The sequence below is a fragment of the Scyliorhinus canicula genome, chromosome 20 (genome assembly GCF_902713615.1).
Source record: "Scyliorhinus canicula chromosome 20, sScyCan1.1, whole genome shotgun sequence".
In the NCBI taxonomy this organism is placed as follows: Eukaryota; Metazoa; Chordata; class Chondrichthyes; order Carcharhiniformes; family Scyliorhinidae; genus Scyliorhinus; species Scyliorhinus canicula.
In genome coordinates this window covers 43,494,389-43,514,392 of record NC_052165.1, presented here as the reverse complement: position 1 = coordinate 43,514,392, position 20,004 = coordinate 43,494,389, and the positions used below count along the sequence as shown (strand labels likewise).

The 20,004-nt window shown below is 44.6% G+C and overlaps 1 protein-coding gene across 4 annotated transcripts in view; it reads right to left on the bottom strand.

The window, feature by feature from the left end:
- Window positions 1-4,327: 4,327 nt before the first annotated feature.
- Window positions 4,328-20,004, bottom strand: part of LOC119955266 (transcription factor Spi-C-like) — a 55,675-nt gene continuing 39,998 nt past the window's right edge. For 2 of the 4 annotated variants that reach the window (XM_038781319.1, XM_038781318.1), the window contains exons 2-6: window positions 10,453-10,485; window positions 10,200-10,323; window positions 10,005-10,102; window positions 5,589-5,700; window positions 4,328-4,925 (exon numbers count right to left, since the gene is read on the bottom strand). In XM_038781319.1, the coding sequence (XP_038637247.1) occupies window positions 4,531-4,925; window positions 5,589-5,700; window positions 10,005-10,102; window positions 10,200-10,323; window positions 10,453-10,455 (732 nt within the window). In that variant the 5' untranslated portion in view covers window positions 10,456-10,485 and the 3' untranslated portion in view covers window positions 4,328-4,530. Of the gene's footprint in view, window positions 4,926-5,588; window positions 5,701-10,004; window positions 10,103-10,195; window positions 10,324-10,452; window positions 10,486-10,643; window positions 10,873-20,004 lie in introns of those variants that run through there. The other 2 variants (XM_038781317.1, XM_038781320.1) reach the window with 2 other exon arrangements.

Below are 20,004 nucleotides of genomic sequence, written 5' to 3'. Positions count from 1 at the left end.
CTAACCCCGTCTGTAGAAAAGTTGCATCGAGAACTGAGCCGGGTGGAGCCGGAGAGGCAGACAGGCATGGATGCAACTGTGGAGGCAGGCAGATGTGGGGGGACAGGTAGATGTGGGGAGAGGTACATGTGAGAGACAGGTAGATGTGGGGGACAGGCAGATGTGCGGACAGGTAGATGTGGGGAGAGGTACATGTGAGAGACAGGTAGATGTGGGGGACAGGCAGATGTGGGGGACAGGTAGATGTAGCCGATAGGTAGATGTGGGGGACAGGTAGATGTGGGGGATAGGCAGATATGGGGGACAAGTAGATGTGGGAGACACGTACATGTGGGGGAGAGGTAGATGTGGGCAGAGGTAGATATGGGGACAGGTAGATGTGAGGGAGAGGTAGATATGGGGACAGGTAGATGTGAGGGAGAGGTAGATATGGGGACAGGTAGATGTGAGGGAGAGGTAGATATGGAGACGGGTAGATGTGGGGGAGAGGTACATATGAGGACAGGTAGATGGGGAGAGGTAGATATGGGGACTGGTAGATGGGGAGAGGTAGATATGGGGACTGGTAGATGGGGAGAGGAAGATATGGGGACAGGTAGATGTGGGGGACAAATAGATATGGGGACAGGTAGATGTGGGGGACAGATAGAAATGGGGACAGGTAGATGTGGGGGAGAGGTACATATGAGGACAGGTAGATGGGGAGAGGTAGATATGGGGCAGGTATGTATGGGGAAAGGTAGATATGAGGACAGATAGCTGTGGAGAGAGGTAAATATGGGGACAGGTAGATGTGGGGGACAGATAGATATGGGGACAGGTAGATGTGGGGAGGTAGATATGGGGCGGGTATGTATGGGGAAAGGTAGATATGAGGACAGATAGCTGTGGAGAGAGGTAAATATGGGGACAGGTAGATGTGGGGGACAGGTAGATGTGGGGGACAGATAGATATGGGGACAGGTAGATGTGGGGAGAGGTAGATATGGGGCAGGTATGTATGGGGAAAGGTAGATATGAGGACAGGTAGATGGGGAGAGGTAGATATGGGGACTGGTAGATGGGGAGAAGTAGATATGGGGACTGGTAGATGGGGAGAGGTAGATATGGGGCAGATATGTATGGGGAAAGGTAGATATGAGGACAGGTAGCTGTGGAGAGAGGTAAATATGGGGACAGGTAGATGTGGGGGACAGATAGATATGGGGACAGGTAGATGTGGGGGACAGATAGATATGGGGACAGGTAGATGTGGGGAGAGGTAGACATGGGGACAGGTAGATGTGGGGAGAAGTAGATATGGGGACATGTAGCTATGGGAAGAGTTGTAAGTGGAGAGACAGGTGGGTGTGGAGGGACAGGCAGGTGTGGGGACTAAGTAGATGTGAAGGATAGGTAGATGTACAGGGTGGGTGCAGGGTGGTGGTGGAGACAGGCAGATCTGAATTTGGCAACTAGAAGTTCTAGAATTCGAAATAATTTTGAAGGGATTACATTTTCACCCCAAGATTCTCTGTTTGTAAAGACATTTCCTGAAGGGCCTGAAATGATTCTATTCTCGGTGGTAGTTTTGGCAGCTCCAGGTTCCCTCCCTCCCTTTCATTCCTCTTCCCAAGCCCAAGGAGGATTTCGACCCCTGCTCCTTCTTTCTCCTTGGCAAACTCCTGGCTCTGTACCGGGGGGTGGGGGAAAGAGGAAGACTGGAATTGGTGTCTGTCATGCGGATGTTTTTTTTTTAAAACATCTGGTTCGAATATTTATTTGGTCTATTGGGTTCCCAGTGGATTCTGTTTAGTGCCATATGGATTTCTGATCGGAGATATGAGCTGTCTGTAAGCAGCTTGTAAAAATAGACATGTTAGATTATCGGATCTTGCAGGTTCTGGTTAGAGGCAGGTGGCATTGCGATAACAGGCAGGATGCACCGTAACTTGTCTAATTCAATGGTTCTTTTCTTTAATGCAGAACATGTTGATAACTGGCATGGAAGTTTGGTTATTTTCTCACAGCTCTGCACAAGGCATTGTCCGAAAGGGCGGTGGAAGCAGATTCCATCGTAACTTCCGAAAGAAATTGGAGAAAAACTTGAACGAGATAAAAAAAACAAGATGTTGGGCTGAGGGGAAAGAGCTGGGGGAGTGATTCTAATTAGATAGGTTTTTCAAAGAGCCAGCAAAGTTAAGATGAGCCGGGTGGCCTTCTCCCCTGTTGCAAGATTCTATGAAACGTACCAGTTTGACAGCCAGTCAATAGCTTACAGCAAAACTGAAATAGGATTAAAAAGACTGATTTTAGCCTCCTTCTTTAAGATAGAACTTCCCAAACTTCTTCCTAGTGTGATCCCATTTTAATACCTCGGATTATGTGTGCCCTGATGAGGGATCTTTCAGCTGTGAGGGTGGGGGTTAGCGCCAGAGTGGCAAGCAGGTGGCGGGGGGGGGGGGGGGGGGGGGGGGGAGAGAGAGAGAGAGAGGGGAGGGGTGTGGTGAGGACGGTTGGGATTGGGTTGGGGGGGGGGGGTGTTATTGTAGCCTGGTCAGAATTGTTTAAACTTCAGAGTTATGTTTTAAAGAAAATCCCAGGGTTTTTTTGCAGCAGCAATAAGGCCTTAAAGATCTGTCCAATAAGGCCATGACCAACAATGAAAAAAAAATTAAGGAGGTCACACAGCTATTAGCACTCAGCCCTAATCCCACAGCAGCCATTGCTGCCTTGGAGTTTATCACCCCAAAATCTCTGTCACTGTCTGTGCGGAGTCTGCACGTTCTCTGCGTGGGCTTCCTCCCGGTGCTCTGGTTTCCTCCCACAGTCCAAAGATGAGCAGGTTAGGTGAATTGGCCACGCTAAATTGCCCTTAATATCCAAAAAGGGTTAGGTGGGGTTTCTGGGTTACTGGGATGGAGTGGTGTGTGGGCTTTGGTTGGGTGCTCTTTCCAAGGGCTGGTGTAGACTTGATGGGCCGAATGGCCTTCCTCTGCACTGTAAATTCTATGATTCTATGACCTCATCTCACGACCTCAATGGGGGTGCAATCCACTGTTTGGGAAACCCTGTCTTAAGAGATATGCAGCCATGCAGACTCACATAGCACTCGCTTTACAGCAATATATGAAGACTATAAGAAAAAGGAACAGGGGTAGGCCGTTGAGCCACTCGAGTCTGGTATGCCATTCAGTGTGGGTGAACTGGCATTCCTCATGCCACTTTCCTGCCCTTTCCTTGTAACCTTTGATTTCCTTACTGATCAGGAACCTATCTATCTCAGCCTTAAATATATACAAGGACTCTGCCCCCGCTGCTCTTTGTGACAGGGAGTTCCAAAGACTGACAACCCTCTGAGAGAAGAAATTCCTCCTCATCTCAATCTTAAATTGTCACCCCTGTATTTTGAGACTATGCCCTCTGGTCCTAGACTCTCTCATGCAGGGAACCATCCTCTCTGCATTTAACTTGTCAAGCCCATTAAGAATCCTATATCTTCCATGTTTGAAGGTACACAGTTCCCAGATGTTTAGCACTTATTGTGGTGGGTAAATAGATTACACACTGTTTTGCCTTTTCCAATTCATGTTCCACTTTTTAAACTGACGTGTATTATGTGGGGTATCTATCAGAATTCTTGTAGTGAGGGACTCACTGAAGAAGATTTGAATACACCCCATAGCATGTTGTATCATTTAGTTATGTTTATGAAAATATACTTCCAGTGGCAGTCATGTTTGCAACGAGAGGACACAGTTTGGAGATAACTAGCAAAAGAACCAGAGGCCACATGTGGAAATTTGATCTTTTATGCAGCGAGTTGTTGTGATCTGGAATGTGCTGTGGGAAAGAGCGGTGGGAGAGATTCAACAGTAACTTTCCCAATGAGAATTGGATAAATACGTGAAGGAGAAAAAATCACAGGGCTTTCAGGAAAAGAATGGTGTAGTGGGACTAATTAGACCATTGTTGCAAAGGGCTGGCACATGCAGAGTGGGCCAAATGACCACCTCTGTGCTGTAGAATGTTCCAATGCTATATTTTGCCAGTCTAGGGGAATTAGTCAGAGTCTGCACTTCTAATGATTAGGTCTTGCTCTCTCTGTCTTTCTATATCTGTATCTCTCCATCACTCTCTCTCTCTATTTTCTCTATGTTAATGCTTCCTCTGACTCATCAGTTCCAATGATAGGCCATTCATCTGAAATACTAATTTTTTCTACAGAGTTGCTGCTGGAGGGTTTCCAGCATTTTCCTGGTTGACTATCTGATAATGTTTAGGTGTGTAAGTGTGTGACCAAGTGCTTGCGGAGGTGTCTGGCCGCATAATCAATCAAAGAACAGACTATACAAAAGAAGAATTTTTTATTCCAATATGTTTAGTACAGAACCTGGACTAGGCTAAAACTTGACACTCACGAGCTAATAAAGAAAATTATATTTACAGGATTTCAAATGTCAGGTTATTTCAAGTGCGGTGTTAACCCTTTTCTATTTCTCGCCAATATTTTATTATAAAGAACATGGTTTTGGTTTGATCCAAGACTGTTCATATGGAATTCTCATGTGAAAGTTCATTATAGTTGTAACTGAAATGCCAGCGATCACAATCATAGTGTTCATGGTCAGTGTGTGGATATTGAGAGCTCGAGCCATTTCCCAGTCTCTGCAGGACCTGGGCATCGAACTGGTAGGTTAACTTTCTGCGCACTTTCACAATTTCTCCCGTCCGGCTGTAGTTTCTGAGGGCCCGGGCCATTTTCTGATAGGTCATGGTTTTCCGATTGCCCTTCCTTCTTCCCCACATCTCCGCTACTTTTTCCTTGTTCTTTGAGACGAATTGGAAGACACCGCTCTTTCTGTCCACCCATTGGATGCAGTCGGACATCTGGGAATCATGGAGTGATTCGCTCAAGAATTCGTAAAGACGCAGCCTCTTCCTGCCTGCAATGGAGACCAGCATGAGGAAGTTCAACAAAATGGGAGGCTCTGCTGCAGAGGCCTTTAAACAAAACAGGTGGGGGTGGAGAAGAGAGAGGACAATACTTACTCGTATCAAATTGCTCTTAGCCATAGAATCCCTACAATGCAGGAGACCATTCAGCACTGACCCTTCAAAAGAGCACCTTACCTAGCCCCATTCCCCTGCTCTTTCCTCATAACCCCACCTAACCTTCACATGTCTGGACAGTAAGAGGCAATTTATTATGGCCAAAGCACCTAACCTGTACCTCTTTGGACTGTAGGAGGAAACCGCAGCACCCGCAGGAAGCCCTCGCACACGTGGGGAGAACGTGCAAACTCCACAGATACAATCACCCAAGGTTGGAATTGAACTCTGGTCTCTGGTGCTGTAAGGCAGCAGTGCTAACCAGTGTGCCACTGTTCCGCTACTCAACACCGGAGTTAACCCAGTTGCTTAATGCTTGTGCTTATACCTGGATTGAGGAGCTGAATGGCTCTCTGTGCTTCACACGAATGTTAAACAATTGTGGAATGTTTCATTCCAGTGCTGTGAGTTGATAGCAGAACATCACCCTTGGGAAAATATATCCAAATAATTGAGGGGCAGGGGGGTGAGTGATAAGGTAAGTGGAAATAACAAACCTTTTCCTTGCCTTGGGATAAAGAAATCTTGAATGTGATTGTCTGGAAAATAGCCAGGGTTCTGGGGCCCATTCTCATACATTACTTTGTTGCCACTGAGGTTAAAATCCATCTGGAGATATAAAAGTTGAAATCTTGTCAGAATCACGAGGTTAGATAAAATTCCCCTTTCTGCTCCTCCTCATGTGGTTGCGATTTTACTTGGACAATGAGTATTGAAAGGAGAAGTTCTTTGTCAGCTGAATCTGAAACATGCTTAACATTAATTATTGCTTTCTGAACATCTCTTTAAATACATCAAATGACCTACACTATTTCAAATGATAAAAGATCGACACAAATGTAGACTTGTCACTACCTCAAACACTCAGTCATTGCTCAAAGGCAGCAACCAATTTGTTACCAAAACTGCAATGATACACATTTCAAAACCTTTGATTTTCCCCTTTGTTTTATGGGTGTTAGTTGAGAGTTAGATGTTGGTCTAGGGCACCAGGGTGACTTTCAGCGCTCTCCTTTGAGAACAGACTTGAGGAGCCAAATGACATACACTTGCTCCTAACAAGAAGGTAAAAGGGATGCAGATTATCATCATTTCATCGTGAAATGACACCTCCAACAGTAGCTTGGAAATTATTGTGGGTAGAATGTCCTTTTCATAAAACCATTGAAAATTACTGCGGAAAAAGGAAAACATTTGTGAAAGACTATATTTGAAAGCTTAACTCCATTCCTCACTCCACAGATACTGATTGACCTGTTGAATCCTTCCAGTATTTTGTTTTGTTTGAAGAACAATATCTGTGCTAAAATAGGAAACACTGCAATGCCAATGTTTGCAAGTATTGTAACAATTATCTCTAGCTTCTTTGTTGGACTGTCAATTAGGTCATTTTAGCTTGTAATTACTGTAATCTAAAAGTCTAATCTTTAATTTGGTGGGGTGAGATTTATGAAAGACTCGGGGGTGGGTTTATGAAAGACTCACAATACCATCGTGCCTAATCACAACTTTTGGAAATGATCCAAAGCGTTTCACAAATATTGAAATGCTTCAATATTGAAATAAACTTAACAGCCGTCTTGTTTAATAATAATAATCTTTATTGTCACAAGTAGGCAATGACGTTACTGTGAAAATCTCCTAGTCGCCACACTCCGGTGCCTGTCCGGGTACACTGAGGGAGAATTCAGAATGTCAAATTCACCTAACAGCACGTCTTTCAGGACTTGTGGGAGTAAACCGGGGGACCAATGGGAAACCCGCAGATACGGGGAGAATGTACAGACTCCGCACAGACAGTGACCCAAGTCACAAATCGAACCCAGGACCCTGGTGCTGCGAAGCAACAGTGCTAACCTGAATTCGGGCAAATAAGATCTAAAGGGATTAGATGAAGCTAACCACTGTGCCACCATGCCACCCCAACAGCAGGATCCCACAACAATACAAAAAAATGATCCCTTTGTTTGTTTGCAATTTATTGGCTCGAGGAGTCACTTTGCCCAATTCATTTATTGCCCAAGTGCCATGGGATTTTGAACATCCCGCCTGAACTATTGGAACAGGCAGACATAGGACTTTGCTACATTATAGAGTTGCATCCTTTCTCCAGCACAGAAACAGGTAATTTGCCTCAACTGGCATTTATTCTTCAAGTGAGCCTCCCCCCATATCCTTTTCATCTAACGTCCCTCAACTTAACCTTCTATTCATTTCTCCCTCAGGTGTTTGTCTGGCTTTCCCTTAAACGCATCCAAGCTATTTGCCTCCACAATTGATTGTGGTAGTGAGTTCCACATTCTCAACACTCTCTGGGTACAAGGGTTCTTCCTGAACCTCCTGTTAGATTTATTAGCGACTCTCTTATATTTAAGATAATAAATGCAAAATATTGTAGATGCTGGAAATCTGAAATAAAAAGAGAAAATGCTGGAAAAGCTCAGCAGGTCTCGCAGCAACTGTGGAGAGAGAAACAGAGTTAACGTTTCAATCTTGTATGACTTCTTAAGATTGATTCCAGAGATGTGGAGTTTGCAGTTTGAAGGGAGACTGAGCAGTTTAGGCCTATACACTCTAGAGTTTAGAAGAATGAGGGGAGATCAAATTGAGGTATATAAGATGATAAACAGTATGGATAAAGTAGAGATGGAGTGGTGCTTCCTCTTGTGGGGTATTCTAAACCAAGAGGTTATAGTCTCAGGATAAGGGGTAGCAAATTTAAAACTGAGATAAAGAGAAACTACTTCTCCCAAAGCATCATGAATCTATAGAATTTGCTACCTGTGCTGTACTGTTCTATGTCTATGTCTATGTAAGAGGATGCTGAGACAATGAGTAAATTTAAAGAGGCATTAGACAGATTTTTAATTAGTAATGGGTTGAAGGGTTACGGAGAATGGGCAGGATGGTGGAGTTCAGGCCATGATGAGATCAGCCATGATCGTATTGAATGGTGGAACAGTGTCAAGAGGCTAAATTGCCTACTGCTGCTCCTAGTTCTTATGTTCTAAGAAAGAACAATTCTGTCTAATTCCGCCTTCCAACTCTTGGTCTGTAGACCTGTAGATAACAGCACCTCAAGCACAAATCTGGTATTCTTGATTAATAAGGGGATTTCTTGATTAACAAGGAGATCAGGGGTTATGGGGAGAAGGCAGGAGATGTGGATGAGTAACATATCAGCTCGGATAGAATGGCGAAGCAGGCTCGATGGGCTGAATGGCCTAATTCTGTTCCTATATCTTATGGTAAGGACTGACAGCTCTGAAGATGAGCCATACAGATTGGAAACAGTTACTCTATTTTTCTCCTCACAGATGCTTCCAGGCCCACAGAGTATTTCAAGCATTTTCTGTTTTTATTTTATTATTATGACTCCTGGTTTAGATCTCCTCCCCCCACCCCAGACCAATAAGTGGAAATATATTCTCTACATCTATCCTATCAAATGCCTTCATAATCTTAAAAGACCACTATCATACCATCTTTCACTCTTCTCTATTCTCGAAAAAAATAACTCTAGCATGTTCAACCTTTCCTGATAAATATATCCTCTCATTTCTGGTATCGTCCTCTTTATTGGTAACTTCTCCAGTGTCTCAGTGGTCTTTTTGAAAGTCTGTGTGAATGAGTAAGATTTGTGACAATGCAATTCTCTCACCCACGTACCCTAAGTGGTCCCAAGACTCAAACCACAGATTAGGTTTCACTAAAGCAAACACAGGAGCTTAGCTCCTTTCTCCCTGTCATATTGGGGTAAAGATTCAGTCCATGCATAGATATGTACTTGAGTATCCCCTTCTCCACAAAGTTCGAAAGGTAAAATGCATAGAAGGGGGAAAGAGTCCTCACCTTCTCAATACTTCAAATCAGACAAAATGCCCAACAGATTCAATGAGCGGGTTTGACAATGAATTAGATTTACAATCTGCTTGAGGAAACCTTTCACTCCACCCCCTCAAGGGGAGTTTCACTCTGGTTTGTGAATCAAGACCTGGGCAGAGAGCCCAGAATGACCAAATTGTTACAGCGCAGAAGGAGGTCATTTGACCCATCGGGTCTACTGCCTCACAGAGTGAGCAACACACCTGGTTCCATTCTCCCACCTTCTCTCCGTAATCCTACAGATTCTTCCTTTTCAGATAACAATCTAATTCCCTTTTGAAATCTTCAATTGAACCTGCCTTCCAAACCCTTACCCTTGACTTTGTGAAAAGGTTTTCCCTCATGTCCCCTTTTCTTTCTTCACCAATTACTTTAACTCCTTGTCTTCTCATTCTCGATCTTTCCACCAACGGGAACAGTTTTTTCCTTTCTACTCTGTCCATATGCCGCATGATTTTGAACACCTCTATTCAGCCTCCTCTCAAGATTTTCTCAAATCATTCTCCAAGGAAAACATGTCCTAACCTCTTCAATTTATCTTCAAAACTAAAGGTCCTCATCCCTAGAACCATTCTTGTGAAACATAAAGACATCTTTAGATTATGAGCTATTCACGGGTACAGAGATATCAGGCAACATTTAGTGTTAATTACTCTTATCCACATTCCCATTTACTGCTTAATCCCAACACTCTTATTGAATGATTCCTTTACAAAGTCAGAAGGAGACCATTCAGCCCATTATGTCCGTGCTGGCTTTCACTCAGAGCTATCCAATTAACCCCGTTTCTCTATTCTTTCCCAATAACATCCCCTCCCCTCTGCCGGCCTTCAAATTATTGATCCAATTTCCTTTTGAAAGATCCTATTAAATCCGCTCCCACCTTCCTTTCAGGCAGCACATTCCAGATCACAACCCCGCTGCTTACCAAAAAAACCCTCAGTTTTACTTTAACGAGTAATTAATAATTAGTTAACACCCATCACAAACGTGTTTGCCCCTCAATGCCCATTAGTTTTGTAACTTACAGAGTCCTGAAAAGGTTGGGACTGGACCTCCAGAGAGCAGTAAGGACCAGGGCCTGTCTCCTGATAGTGCTGGAAATTGTACATCGAGAGTGAAGGACCTGAACCAGAAAGGAATATAGCATTACAAAAAGAAAAGGGGTGAATAAACTCACGAACTGATGCAATGTGGAGCAGCAGAGTGAGTAAGATACTTGCTTGGCAGATACTGAAGATTCGGGTCCTGTCTAAACTGGGTCGAGGGATGCTGATGTTGCTGATGGTGCATCACCTCAAAGGCATCATTGAACAGGGGGGTGTAATTATCTTGCGTGCAGCAACTCTGGCAAAACAAAGTTTAAGATAATTGTACTTGACTCCACCGTCAAAAGTTGAGCAACATGTAGATTGACTCTGTAAGTCCAGCATCAACACGATGCAAAACATGCAGAGAGTTTTGAAACTTTCTTACCATGCTTAATTAATATGCGATAACGGGGTCGACCTGTAAAATAATCGAAAGGAAATTATTAACTCAACTATTCCGTTCGCACAAAGTGTTACCAGCGAAGATCAGACCTGATTCATTCTGAAGTGTACCAGGAGGATTGGGTGCCCGGGTTGAATGCGAATTATTTTGAACCATCTTCAGGTGTGACCTACCTGGCTAACTTGCCAAACACTGAGCTTTGCAGACTGGAAGCATTTTAAATAGACGGATTTTGCTCCCTGGCCGCGTGCCTTGCGTCAGCCTGTCATTTGATCCCTCCGTTCGGTGTTACACATCCATTGATTCAATTTTCTCTGAATGTCGACAGGGAATTAAGAAAACAAAAATCTAGGACGGCCCTTAAATACTTTTAACTAGCGGTAGGGAATTTTTTTCTGGTGGAGTGTTACTTCCTCCTCTCTGTAGAAATGGTGAATTTGATTCATGGACCGCAGAGTCGGGCTCGCTTTTACAAATCATCCCCTTACTGAGTCAAAGAAAATTCCTCCCCCCTCCCAATAGCAGCACCTTCTCCTGTCCCACTCTGGCTGTGGATAGTTAGCCCATCAGGGCTGAAAGGTCAGCAGTCCCATTGCAAATTCTAGCTTCTTTGCAAATTTAGGATATCCATTTGTCTGACAATGGAAAGTCAATGACAAAACTGCTGGAGAGGAATCACGTTCTCTCATCCAGGCGACGACGTCAATTTCATGGAGACATCTATAAATTAGAATTCCACATTGTCCTAAACAGGTGCAGGACAGGAAGGGGAAGAGACATAGTTGGAACCACTGACATTGTTTGGGGAAAGGGCTGACACCCCACAGTTTCGGGATCTGGGGGCTGGGGGGGAATTAAAGATGAAAAACAGAACCTCAGAAAGTAAGAATCACTGGGTTAGTTCAACATGAAACAGAAAGGTAATGCAGGTGAATGAGTGGCTGGAGAGATGGTGCAGAATGCGGATTGTTGGAGCATTGGGATTAGTTCAACAATATCCTCACTTGGATGTTATAATCTTTATTGTCACAAATTGTGACATTAACACTGCAATGAAGTTGTTGTGAAAAACCCCTAGTCACCACATTCCAGCATCTGTTCGGGTACACGGAGGGAGAATTCAGAATGTCTAAATTACCTAACAAGCACGTCTTTCGGGACTTGTGGGAGGAAACCGGAGCACCCGGAGGAAACATGCAGACACAGGGAGAACGTGCAGACACCACACAGACATTGACCCAAGCTGGGAATCGAACCTGGGACCCTGACGCTGTGAAGAAGCAGTGCTAATCACTGTGCTATTGTGCCATTAACTAGTGTAGTTGGGGGCTTTGAAGTAATTTGACAGGAAGAATGGGAAATAGTGGCAGAGTGCAGGAGGGTGAAACAAGGGGCATATGAGGGACACGTAGCAGCAGAAAAGGGAAAATAAAGACTTGCATTTATATAGCGCCTGGGGACATCCCAAAGTGCTTTCCGGCCAGTGAATTACTTCTGCAGTGTTGTTACTATTCACGTCGGAGAAAATAAACAAATACAGAAATTCCATAAAGAAGCAAAGTAGACTAAGTACGGTGTGGGAATGAATGTGTTAATGTGAGGAGTGTAACAAATTACACTGACACTACAGAAGCAAGCTGCCACAGAGTTATGATTAGTGGCTATAATGGGGACCTGGCTTAAACATGGGCAGGAATGGGAACAAAATACTCCTGATCACAAGGTATTGAGCAGGGAGATGAAAGGGAAAACAAATGGGGGGGGGTTGTGTCACTATTGATTGAGGATAATATTCAAACACTCAGTCTATTTAGAACATACATATAATACAGTGCAGAAGGAGGCCATTCGGCCCATCGAGTCTACACTGACCCACTTAAGCCCTCACTTTCACCCTATCACCATAACTCAATAACCCCTCCTATCCTTTTTTGGTCACTAAGAGCAATTTATCATAGTCAATCCACCTAACCTGCATTATTTGGACTGTCGGAGGAAACCGGAGCACCCGGAGGAAACCCACGCAGACACGGGGAGAACGTGCAGACTTCGCACAGACAATGACCCAGCACGGAATCGAACCTGGGACCCTGGCGCTATGAAGCCACAGTGCTATCCACTTGTGCTAGCGTGCTGCCCACATATCAGAGTTGAGGAACAGAAAATAAACTGTTGCACTCCTGGCCTTTTACTCCTCCTCAGCTACCATGCCCTAAGAGGGTCTTTGGGGACCATACACCTCCACTGGATTAGTCTTTGTTTATGCTTGCCAAGGAACTGCAGTGGGTTGCTGTGCCTTCTGCAATGTGGTTGACCAGGAATCTCATCTGCTCCGACCATCGAGCTTATGGTTGATAATCAACCTGTTCAAGGATGTTTTAACATATCTCCTGTGACCAACAATCCTGAAGTGAGACTTGGACGCAGATCTTCAGTCTCAGTCACGCTACCCACTGGGCCACAAGTCTTCCTCAGCTTTTGATGATAAACTGTAAATAGTGAAAAACAGATAGAGGAGCAAATCTATCAGCAAATTTCAGACTAAGGTCAACATTACAACGTTGGAACTTCAATTACCCTAATAGGGACTGAAGAGAAAATGGTGTAAAGGATAAAGGCGGGGGGGGGGGGGGGGGCATTGGAGGAGAACATTTCTAAAATGTGTACAGGAGGAATTTACAACAAGGAGGGAATCAACAGTTTGCATTTAGAAAGTGCCTTAAATATAATAAAATATCCCAAGACAGTGAACTGGAGCATGGCCAAACATTAAACCACACATTGGCTAAAGAGATAGGTTTTAAGGAGCATCTTAAAGGAGAAAAAGAGAGGCAGAGGGGTTTAGGGAGAAAACTCTAGAGCTTAGGGTGGAGATCACTAATGACATGCTGTCAGTGGTAAAGTGATCAAAACTGGAGATGCTTGAGCCCAGAATTAGAGGAGTGCTGATATCTCAAGGGTTGTGGGACTGGAGGAGATTAGGGACAGAGAGGGTGAGGCCATGATGTCGCGAGGAATTAAGGGCAATGGGGAGAATGCTGGGAGGTGGAGTTGAAATGCCCATCAGCCATGATTGAATGGCGGAGTGGACTCGATGGGCCGAATGGCCTTACTTCCACTCCTATGTCTTATGGTCTTATGGTCTTATGAAGTGGCTTGAAAGCAAGGATGAAAATTTTAAAAGTGGACTTGCTTGACTGGTAGCCAATGCAGGCCAGAGAGGACAGGGTGATGGATGAAGAACACTTGCTGCGAATCTGGGTGGAGACTATTGTGGTAGAAAGTGAGAGGTCGGCCAGACACATGTTGGAATTGGCAGAGTTGGGTGATGTTGCAGAGATGGAAATAAGATATTTTGTTGGAAACTCATTTAGGAATCAAATATGGCAGAAAGTTGGCATTGTCTGGTTCTGCCTTTAATAGTCTAAATAGAGCCACAGTATTAAAGCAAGGGGAATATGATTAACATCATTGGTGTGAAAACTACTGGAGACCAGTGCCAAAGACATTAGTTCTCAGTTAGTGACGCATAGGTTAATAAGGGAGAGCTACAGTGGATTAATAAATGCAAATCTTGTCTGATTAAGTCCTTTGATAAAATAACAGAGGATTAATGAATGTAGTGAGTGTAGATGTTGTTTATAGGGACTTTCAAAAGGCATTTGATTAAGTACTACATAGCAGATCTGTTCAGAAAATGGAAGCACTAGGATTGAATGGACAGTAGGACCAAACTGTAGGATTAAACTGGATAGCTCTTTCAAAGATCTGGCACAAGCATGATGTGCTGAATGACCACTTACTGTGCTGTAAGATTATATAGCACCAACTTTATTTTCAACTTGCTTTTATTTATTCTTTCAAGGGATGTGTGCATTGTTGGCTTGGTCAGCATTCTTTATTACCTTGAGGAGGAGGTGGTGAGTTGCTTTAATGAACTTCCACAGTCTCTCTGGTGTAGGTACACTCACAGTGAAGTTAGGGAGGGATCCCAGGATTTTTACCCAGCAACAGTGAAGGAACGGTGATGTAGTTCCAAGTCAGGATTGTGTGTGACTTTGAGGGGAACCTCTAGCTGGTGGCATCTGCTACCTTTGTCCTTCTAGGTGGTAGAGGTTGCGGGTTTGGAAGGTGCTATGGAAGGAACCTGGGTGAGTTGCTGCAGTGCATCTTGGTACACACTACTGCCACTGTGCGTTTGCGGTGAAGGGAATAGATGTTGAAAGTGATGCATGGGGCGTCAACTGGGCTGCTTTGTTCTGGATGGGATCATGCTTCTTGAGTGTTGTTGGAACATCATTCACCAAAGCAAGTGGAGAGCATTCCACCCTGTCATGTGCCCTATAGTTGCTGACAGTTTGGCGACTCAGGAAGTAACTCTCCACAGAGTTCCTTGACTCTGACTTGCTCTTGCAGTGGTAGTATGTACATAGCTAGTCCAGTTCAGTTTCTGATCAATGGTAACCCCCAAGATGTTGATGGTGGGGAATTCAGCGATGGTCATTGCCTGGCATTTGTCTGACATGAATGTTGCTTGCCAATTATCAGCTCTATTGTCCACATCTTTCTACAAATAGACACAGACAACTTAAGTATCTTAGGAGATGTGAATTATGCAAAACATTGTGTAATCATCCACGAACATCCCCACTTCTGACCTTATGATAGAGGGAAGGTTATTGATGCAGCAGTTGAAGATGGTTGGGCCTCGGGCACTACCTTTTGGAAATCCTGCAGTGATATTCTGGGACTGAAATGATTCACCTCCAACAATCACAACTGTCTTCCTTTGTGTTAGTTATGATTGCAACCAGTGGAGAGCTTTTCCCTGATTCCCATTGACTTCAGTTTTGCCAGGACTCCTTGATGCCACACACAGTCAAATGTGGCCCTTTTGTCCATGTTAGGACCAAGGCTATAATGAGGTCAGGAGCCAACTGGCCCTGGTAGAACCTAAACTGAACATCAATGCGTTGGCTATTGCTGTATCAGTGCTGCTTAATAGCATTGTTAACAACTCCCTTCCATCATTGATGATGGAGAATAGATTGACGAGGTGGTAATTAGCTGAGACTTGTCCTGATTCTTGTGTACAGGACACACCTGGACAATTTTCTACATTGCTGGGTAGATACCAGTGTTGTAGCTGTACTGGAACAGTTTAACTAGGGGTGCAGAAAATTATGGAGCACAAGTCTTCAGTACTATTGTTGGAATGTTGTCAGGACCCACAACCTTTGCACTGTGCAATACCTTCAATCATTTCTTGATGCCACATGGAGTGAATCAAATTGGCTGAAGACTGGCATCTGTGATGCTGGGGAGCTCAGGTGGAGATTGTGATGGATCATCCGCCCAGCATTTCTGCTGAAGATTATTGCAAATGCTTCAGCCTTATCTTTTGCACAGATGTACTGGACTCTCTTGTCATTGAGGGTGGGGGTTTTGTGGAGTTGCCTTCTCCTGTTGTTGTTTAATTATCCGCCACCATTTATGACTAAATGTGGCAGGACTGCAGCACCTAGGCCGGATCCGTTGATTGTAAGATCACTTGCTGCTTCTGCTGTTTGGCAAGCAAGTAGTCCTGTGTTGTAGCTTCACACCTCATTTTTAGGTATACCTGGTGCTTCCCCTTGCATGCCGTCCGGCATTCTTCATTGAAGCAGAGTTGATTTCCCGGTTTGATGGTAATGGTAGAGTGGGGATTTACCAATCTATGAGATTGAAGATTGAGATTGTATACAATTGGCTTGCCCAATACAACGCCATCCCTCTCCCACGCCACCATCTGACCTTTGTTTTTCAATTTTGCTTCCACTGTTCTCCTATTAACACATTCTGCTCTATTACCTTTATGCCACTGTTAGCAATTCTTCAGTCCTCAATGCCACAATTAACACCCTCTTTGTCTTATCTCCATTGCATCTTTGTCAATCTCTCCTTAGCTCCTGATCCCTGACCTTCTATTCTGCTCACCCCTTCTCCAATTATATAATTCATTGCATTTCTATCCCTCTTCAGTTCTGTTGAAGGGTCATGTGATTTCGAAACATTAACTCTTTTTGTCTCTCCACAGATGCTGCCAGACCTACTGAGTTTATCCAGCATTTTCAGTTTTTATTTCAGATCAGCTGTGTTTTGCTTTTATTTCAAATGTAACCCAACTAGTCTGGTGGAAGTGTCCTCAATGTGAAGGTGAGACTTGGGCTGGGATTCGCCCCTACCCGGCGGGGCGGGGGTCCCGGCACAGCGGAGTGGTGCCAACCACTCCGGCATCGGGCCTCCCCAAAGGTGCAGAATCCTCCGCACCTTTAGGGGCTAGGCACGCGCCGGAGTGGTTGGCGCCATGTCGAGTGGCGCCAAATCCGGCGCCAATGGCCTTTGACGCCTGACGCCCGGCATAGGAGCTGGCCGAAAGGCCTTCGCCGGTTCGCACATGTGCCGCATGCGCGGTAGGGGGGTTCTCTTCCACCTCCGCCATGGTGGAGGCCGTGGCGGCGGCGGAAGAAAAAGAGTGTCCCCACGGCACTGGCCCGCCCGCTGATCGGTGGGCCCTGATCGCGGGTCAGGCCACCGTGGGGGCACCCCCGGGGTCCGATCACCCCGCCCCCCCCAGGACCCCGGAGGCTCGCTCGCGCCACCAATCCCACCGCCACCAGAGGTGGTTGAAACCACATCAGCAGGATTGGCCTCTCAGCGGCGGGACTTCGGCCCATCGCGGGCCGTAGAATCGCCGAGGGGGGCACGCCGATTGACGCGGCGTGATTCCCGCCCCTGCCAATTCCCAGGTGGCGGAGAATTCCGGCCACGGCAGGGGCGGGATCTACGCCGGCCCCGGGCGATTCTCCGACCCTGCGGGGGGTCGGAGAATTTCGCCCTTGGTCTCCACAAGGACTGTGTGGTGTTCATGCCTATCAATACTGTCATTACAGAATAATGCAGAGATGACTCTAGTCTCAATCCAAATATGTTTATTTACAGGCCTTTAAAACATCTCAGAACTTACAGGATTTTGTACACACACATTGGCCGGAGCCTTCTGACAATTTACGCTGGCAGGATCTTCCGTTCTCACCGATGACACACCCATCCCATGGGTTTCCTGGTGGCGAAGGGCGCATTCAACTGGAAACCTCATTGACAACAGCAGGACCAGAATATCTCACCAGCAGCCAATGGTGGGCCACTTCCGCACTGAAAATCATGTAGCGAGTTGCCTGGAAAATCCTGTCCAGTGTCACTGCAGGAAGTCTCAATCTTTCTGGATCATTCTCAAATCCCTTAACTCTTTAGCTCCCTGCATAACTTAAGCAATAAAGTAGTTACAAGGATCAGTGAACAGAAGAGCATAATCAAACTCAAATCAATCAAACCATTGAATAGTATAGTTGGAGGTGTTGTTTCTATGTGACATGATAAACTGATGCCCTTCAGCCCTCTTAGGCTGCATGTAAAATATCTCATGGCACTATTTGAAAAAGAGATGGAAAATGTTTCCTGGCTTCCTGGCCAACATTTATCCCTCAATCAATCTCTAAACCAATTATTCCGTCATTATCTCATTGCTGTTTGTCAGAGCTTTCTGAGCACTAATCTATTGCTGCATTGCCTATGAAAGTGACTTGACTTCAAAACTACTTCATCCACTAATAATAATAATCTTTATTGTCACAAGTAGGCTTACATTAACATTTCAGTGAAGTTACTGTGAAAAGCCCCTAGTCGCCACATTCCGGCGCTTGTTCGGGTAAGCTGAGGGAGAATTCAGAATCTAACAGCACATCTTTTGGGACTTGCGGGAGGAAACTGGAGCATCTGGAGCAAACTCACGCAGACACAGGGAGAATAGACTCTGCACAGATAGTCACCCAAGCCGGGGATCGAACCTGGGACTTCGGCGCTGTGAAGCAACAGTGCTAATCAGTGCTACCGTGCCGCCCTGAGTTGCGAAAAGTGCTCTAGAAGCACAGGAATTTTTTTCTAACATTCCAGTCTCGGTATCCTATAGAGGCTTCCAGTGTGCAGGTAGTTTATTGCATTTATCTACTTAACAGTAATGAGACCACATAAGCCATACTATATGAAGTACTTCTGATAATTGACTAATTCAGCAGACCGTAACTCAAGTGGTTTAGGATATACAAACCATAACTTCCTTAGGTGTATTCTGCTATAAATTCTACCTATTTGTGGTGTCACTTATGGTCAGTAAGTTACCAGGGACTATTATGTGGCAAAATTGACCAGGTTTATGTTCCCTAAAATAGTGAAGGCTAAGGGGTGATTGGTTTAAGATTTTGCAAAGGATTGTGGATAGAGAGAAAGGTTTCTGCTGGTGGGGGAGTCAAGGATCAAAGACCAACCTTAAAATTAATGTCCGGTTAATCAATAGAGAAGTTAGCAAACACTTCTCCACAAAGGATGGCAGAAAAGTGGAACACTACCCCATATGAAGCAGTAGGCTTTTGCTCAATTAAACATTTTAAACCTGGGAGTGATAGATTTTTTGCTCGTCAAGGATATTGAAGAATATGGAGTCAAGTGGTGGATACAGTTGAGATACAGATCACACATCATCTCATTGAATGGAGAATAGACTTGAGGAGCTGAATGGCCTGTTGCTGCTCTTATAATCATATGTATGCACTCCAGTATGACACAAGTAGAAAGTCACTCAGTATTGTATACATCTGGAGACCATGCAAGCTTATTCTGAGGTCTTTCTCATTGTGTAAATATATTGTGACCCTACAATGAAGTAACATGTTTTTTTTTTCTGGATTAATTTGAGAAAGAATATGAAATTGCTATGGAATTATATAAACTTTCACAGAAAGAAACTTAAAGGATGTCACTCCAAAAATAATAGAGCTGTGTGCTAGGACAGTGGACTGTTGATAAACTGTCTCCTCATTAACTCTTCCTGGCCTTTCTTTGTCAAAGTGCAGCATTGATGCTCCTCTTAACTAGTGGGTTGGTCCCATTATCAGAGAGTTCAGAAGGTTGAAAGGTGACATAATTAAGGTCTTGTAAATTGTCCATCAGTCCTGGACAGTACACCTCAGAGGATACAATGGCCTTGGGAAGGTGATGCAGTGCGTATTGACTAGAATGCTATCAAGGAATTTGGAGGATTAGATTATGAGGACAGGTTATGTGAAGGTGATTTGTGTTCCATTTAATTTGGGCAATTGAGGAGTGATCTGCTGGAGGTGATTAAAATGTTAAAACGATTTGATAATGCAGATACTGTGGAGCTATTTACTCTGATGGGGAACATTCAGGAAAAACCCTAAAATTATAGCTAGGCCTGAAACATTATTTCACACAAAGGGTAGTGGTAATCTGGAACAAACACTACCTCCAACCTGCAAAAAAAAAGTGTGGATGCTGGAGGTCAATTAAAATTTAGGACTGAGGTTGATAGATAGTGTAATGAACTCCAATTGGCTTTATTGGTTGGCCAATTGGAGTATGAGCTCCCTCAATGATAGCTCATTGAGGGGGCCCATATAATCACCTGTGTAGGCTTTG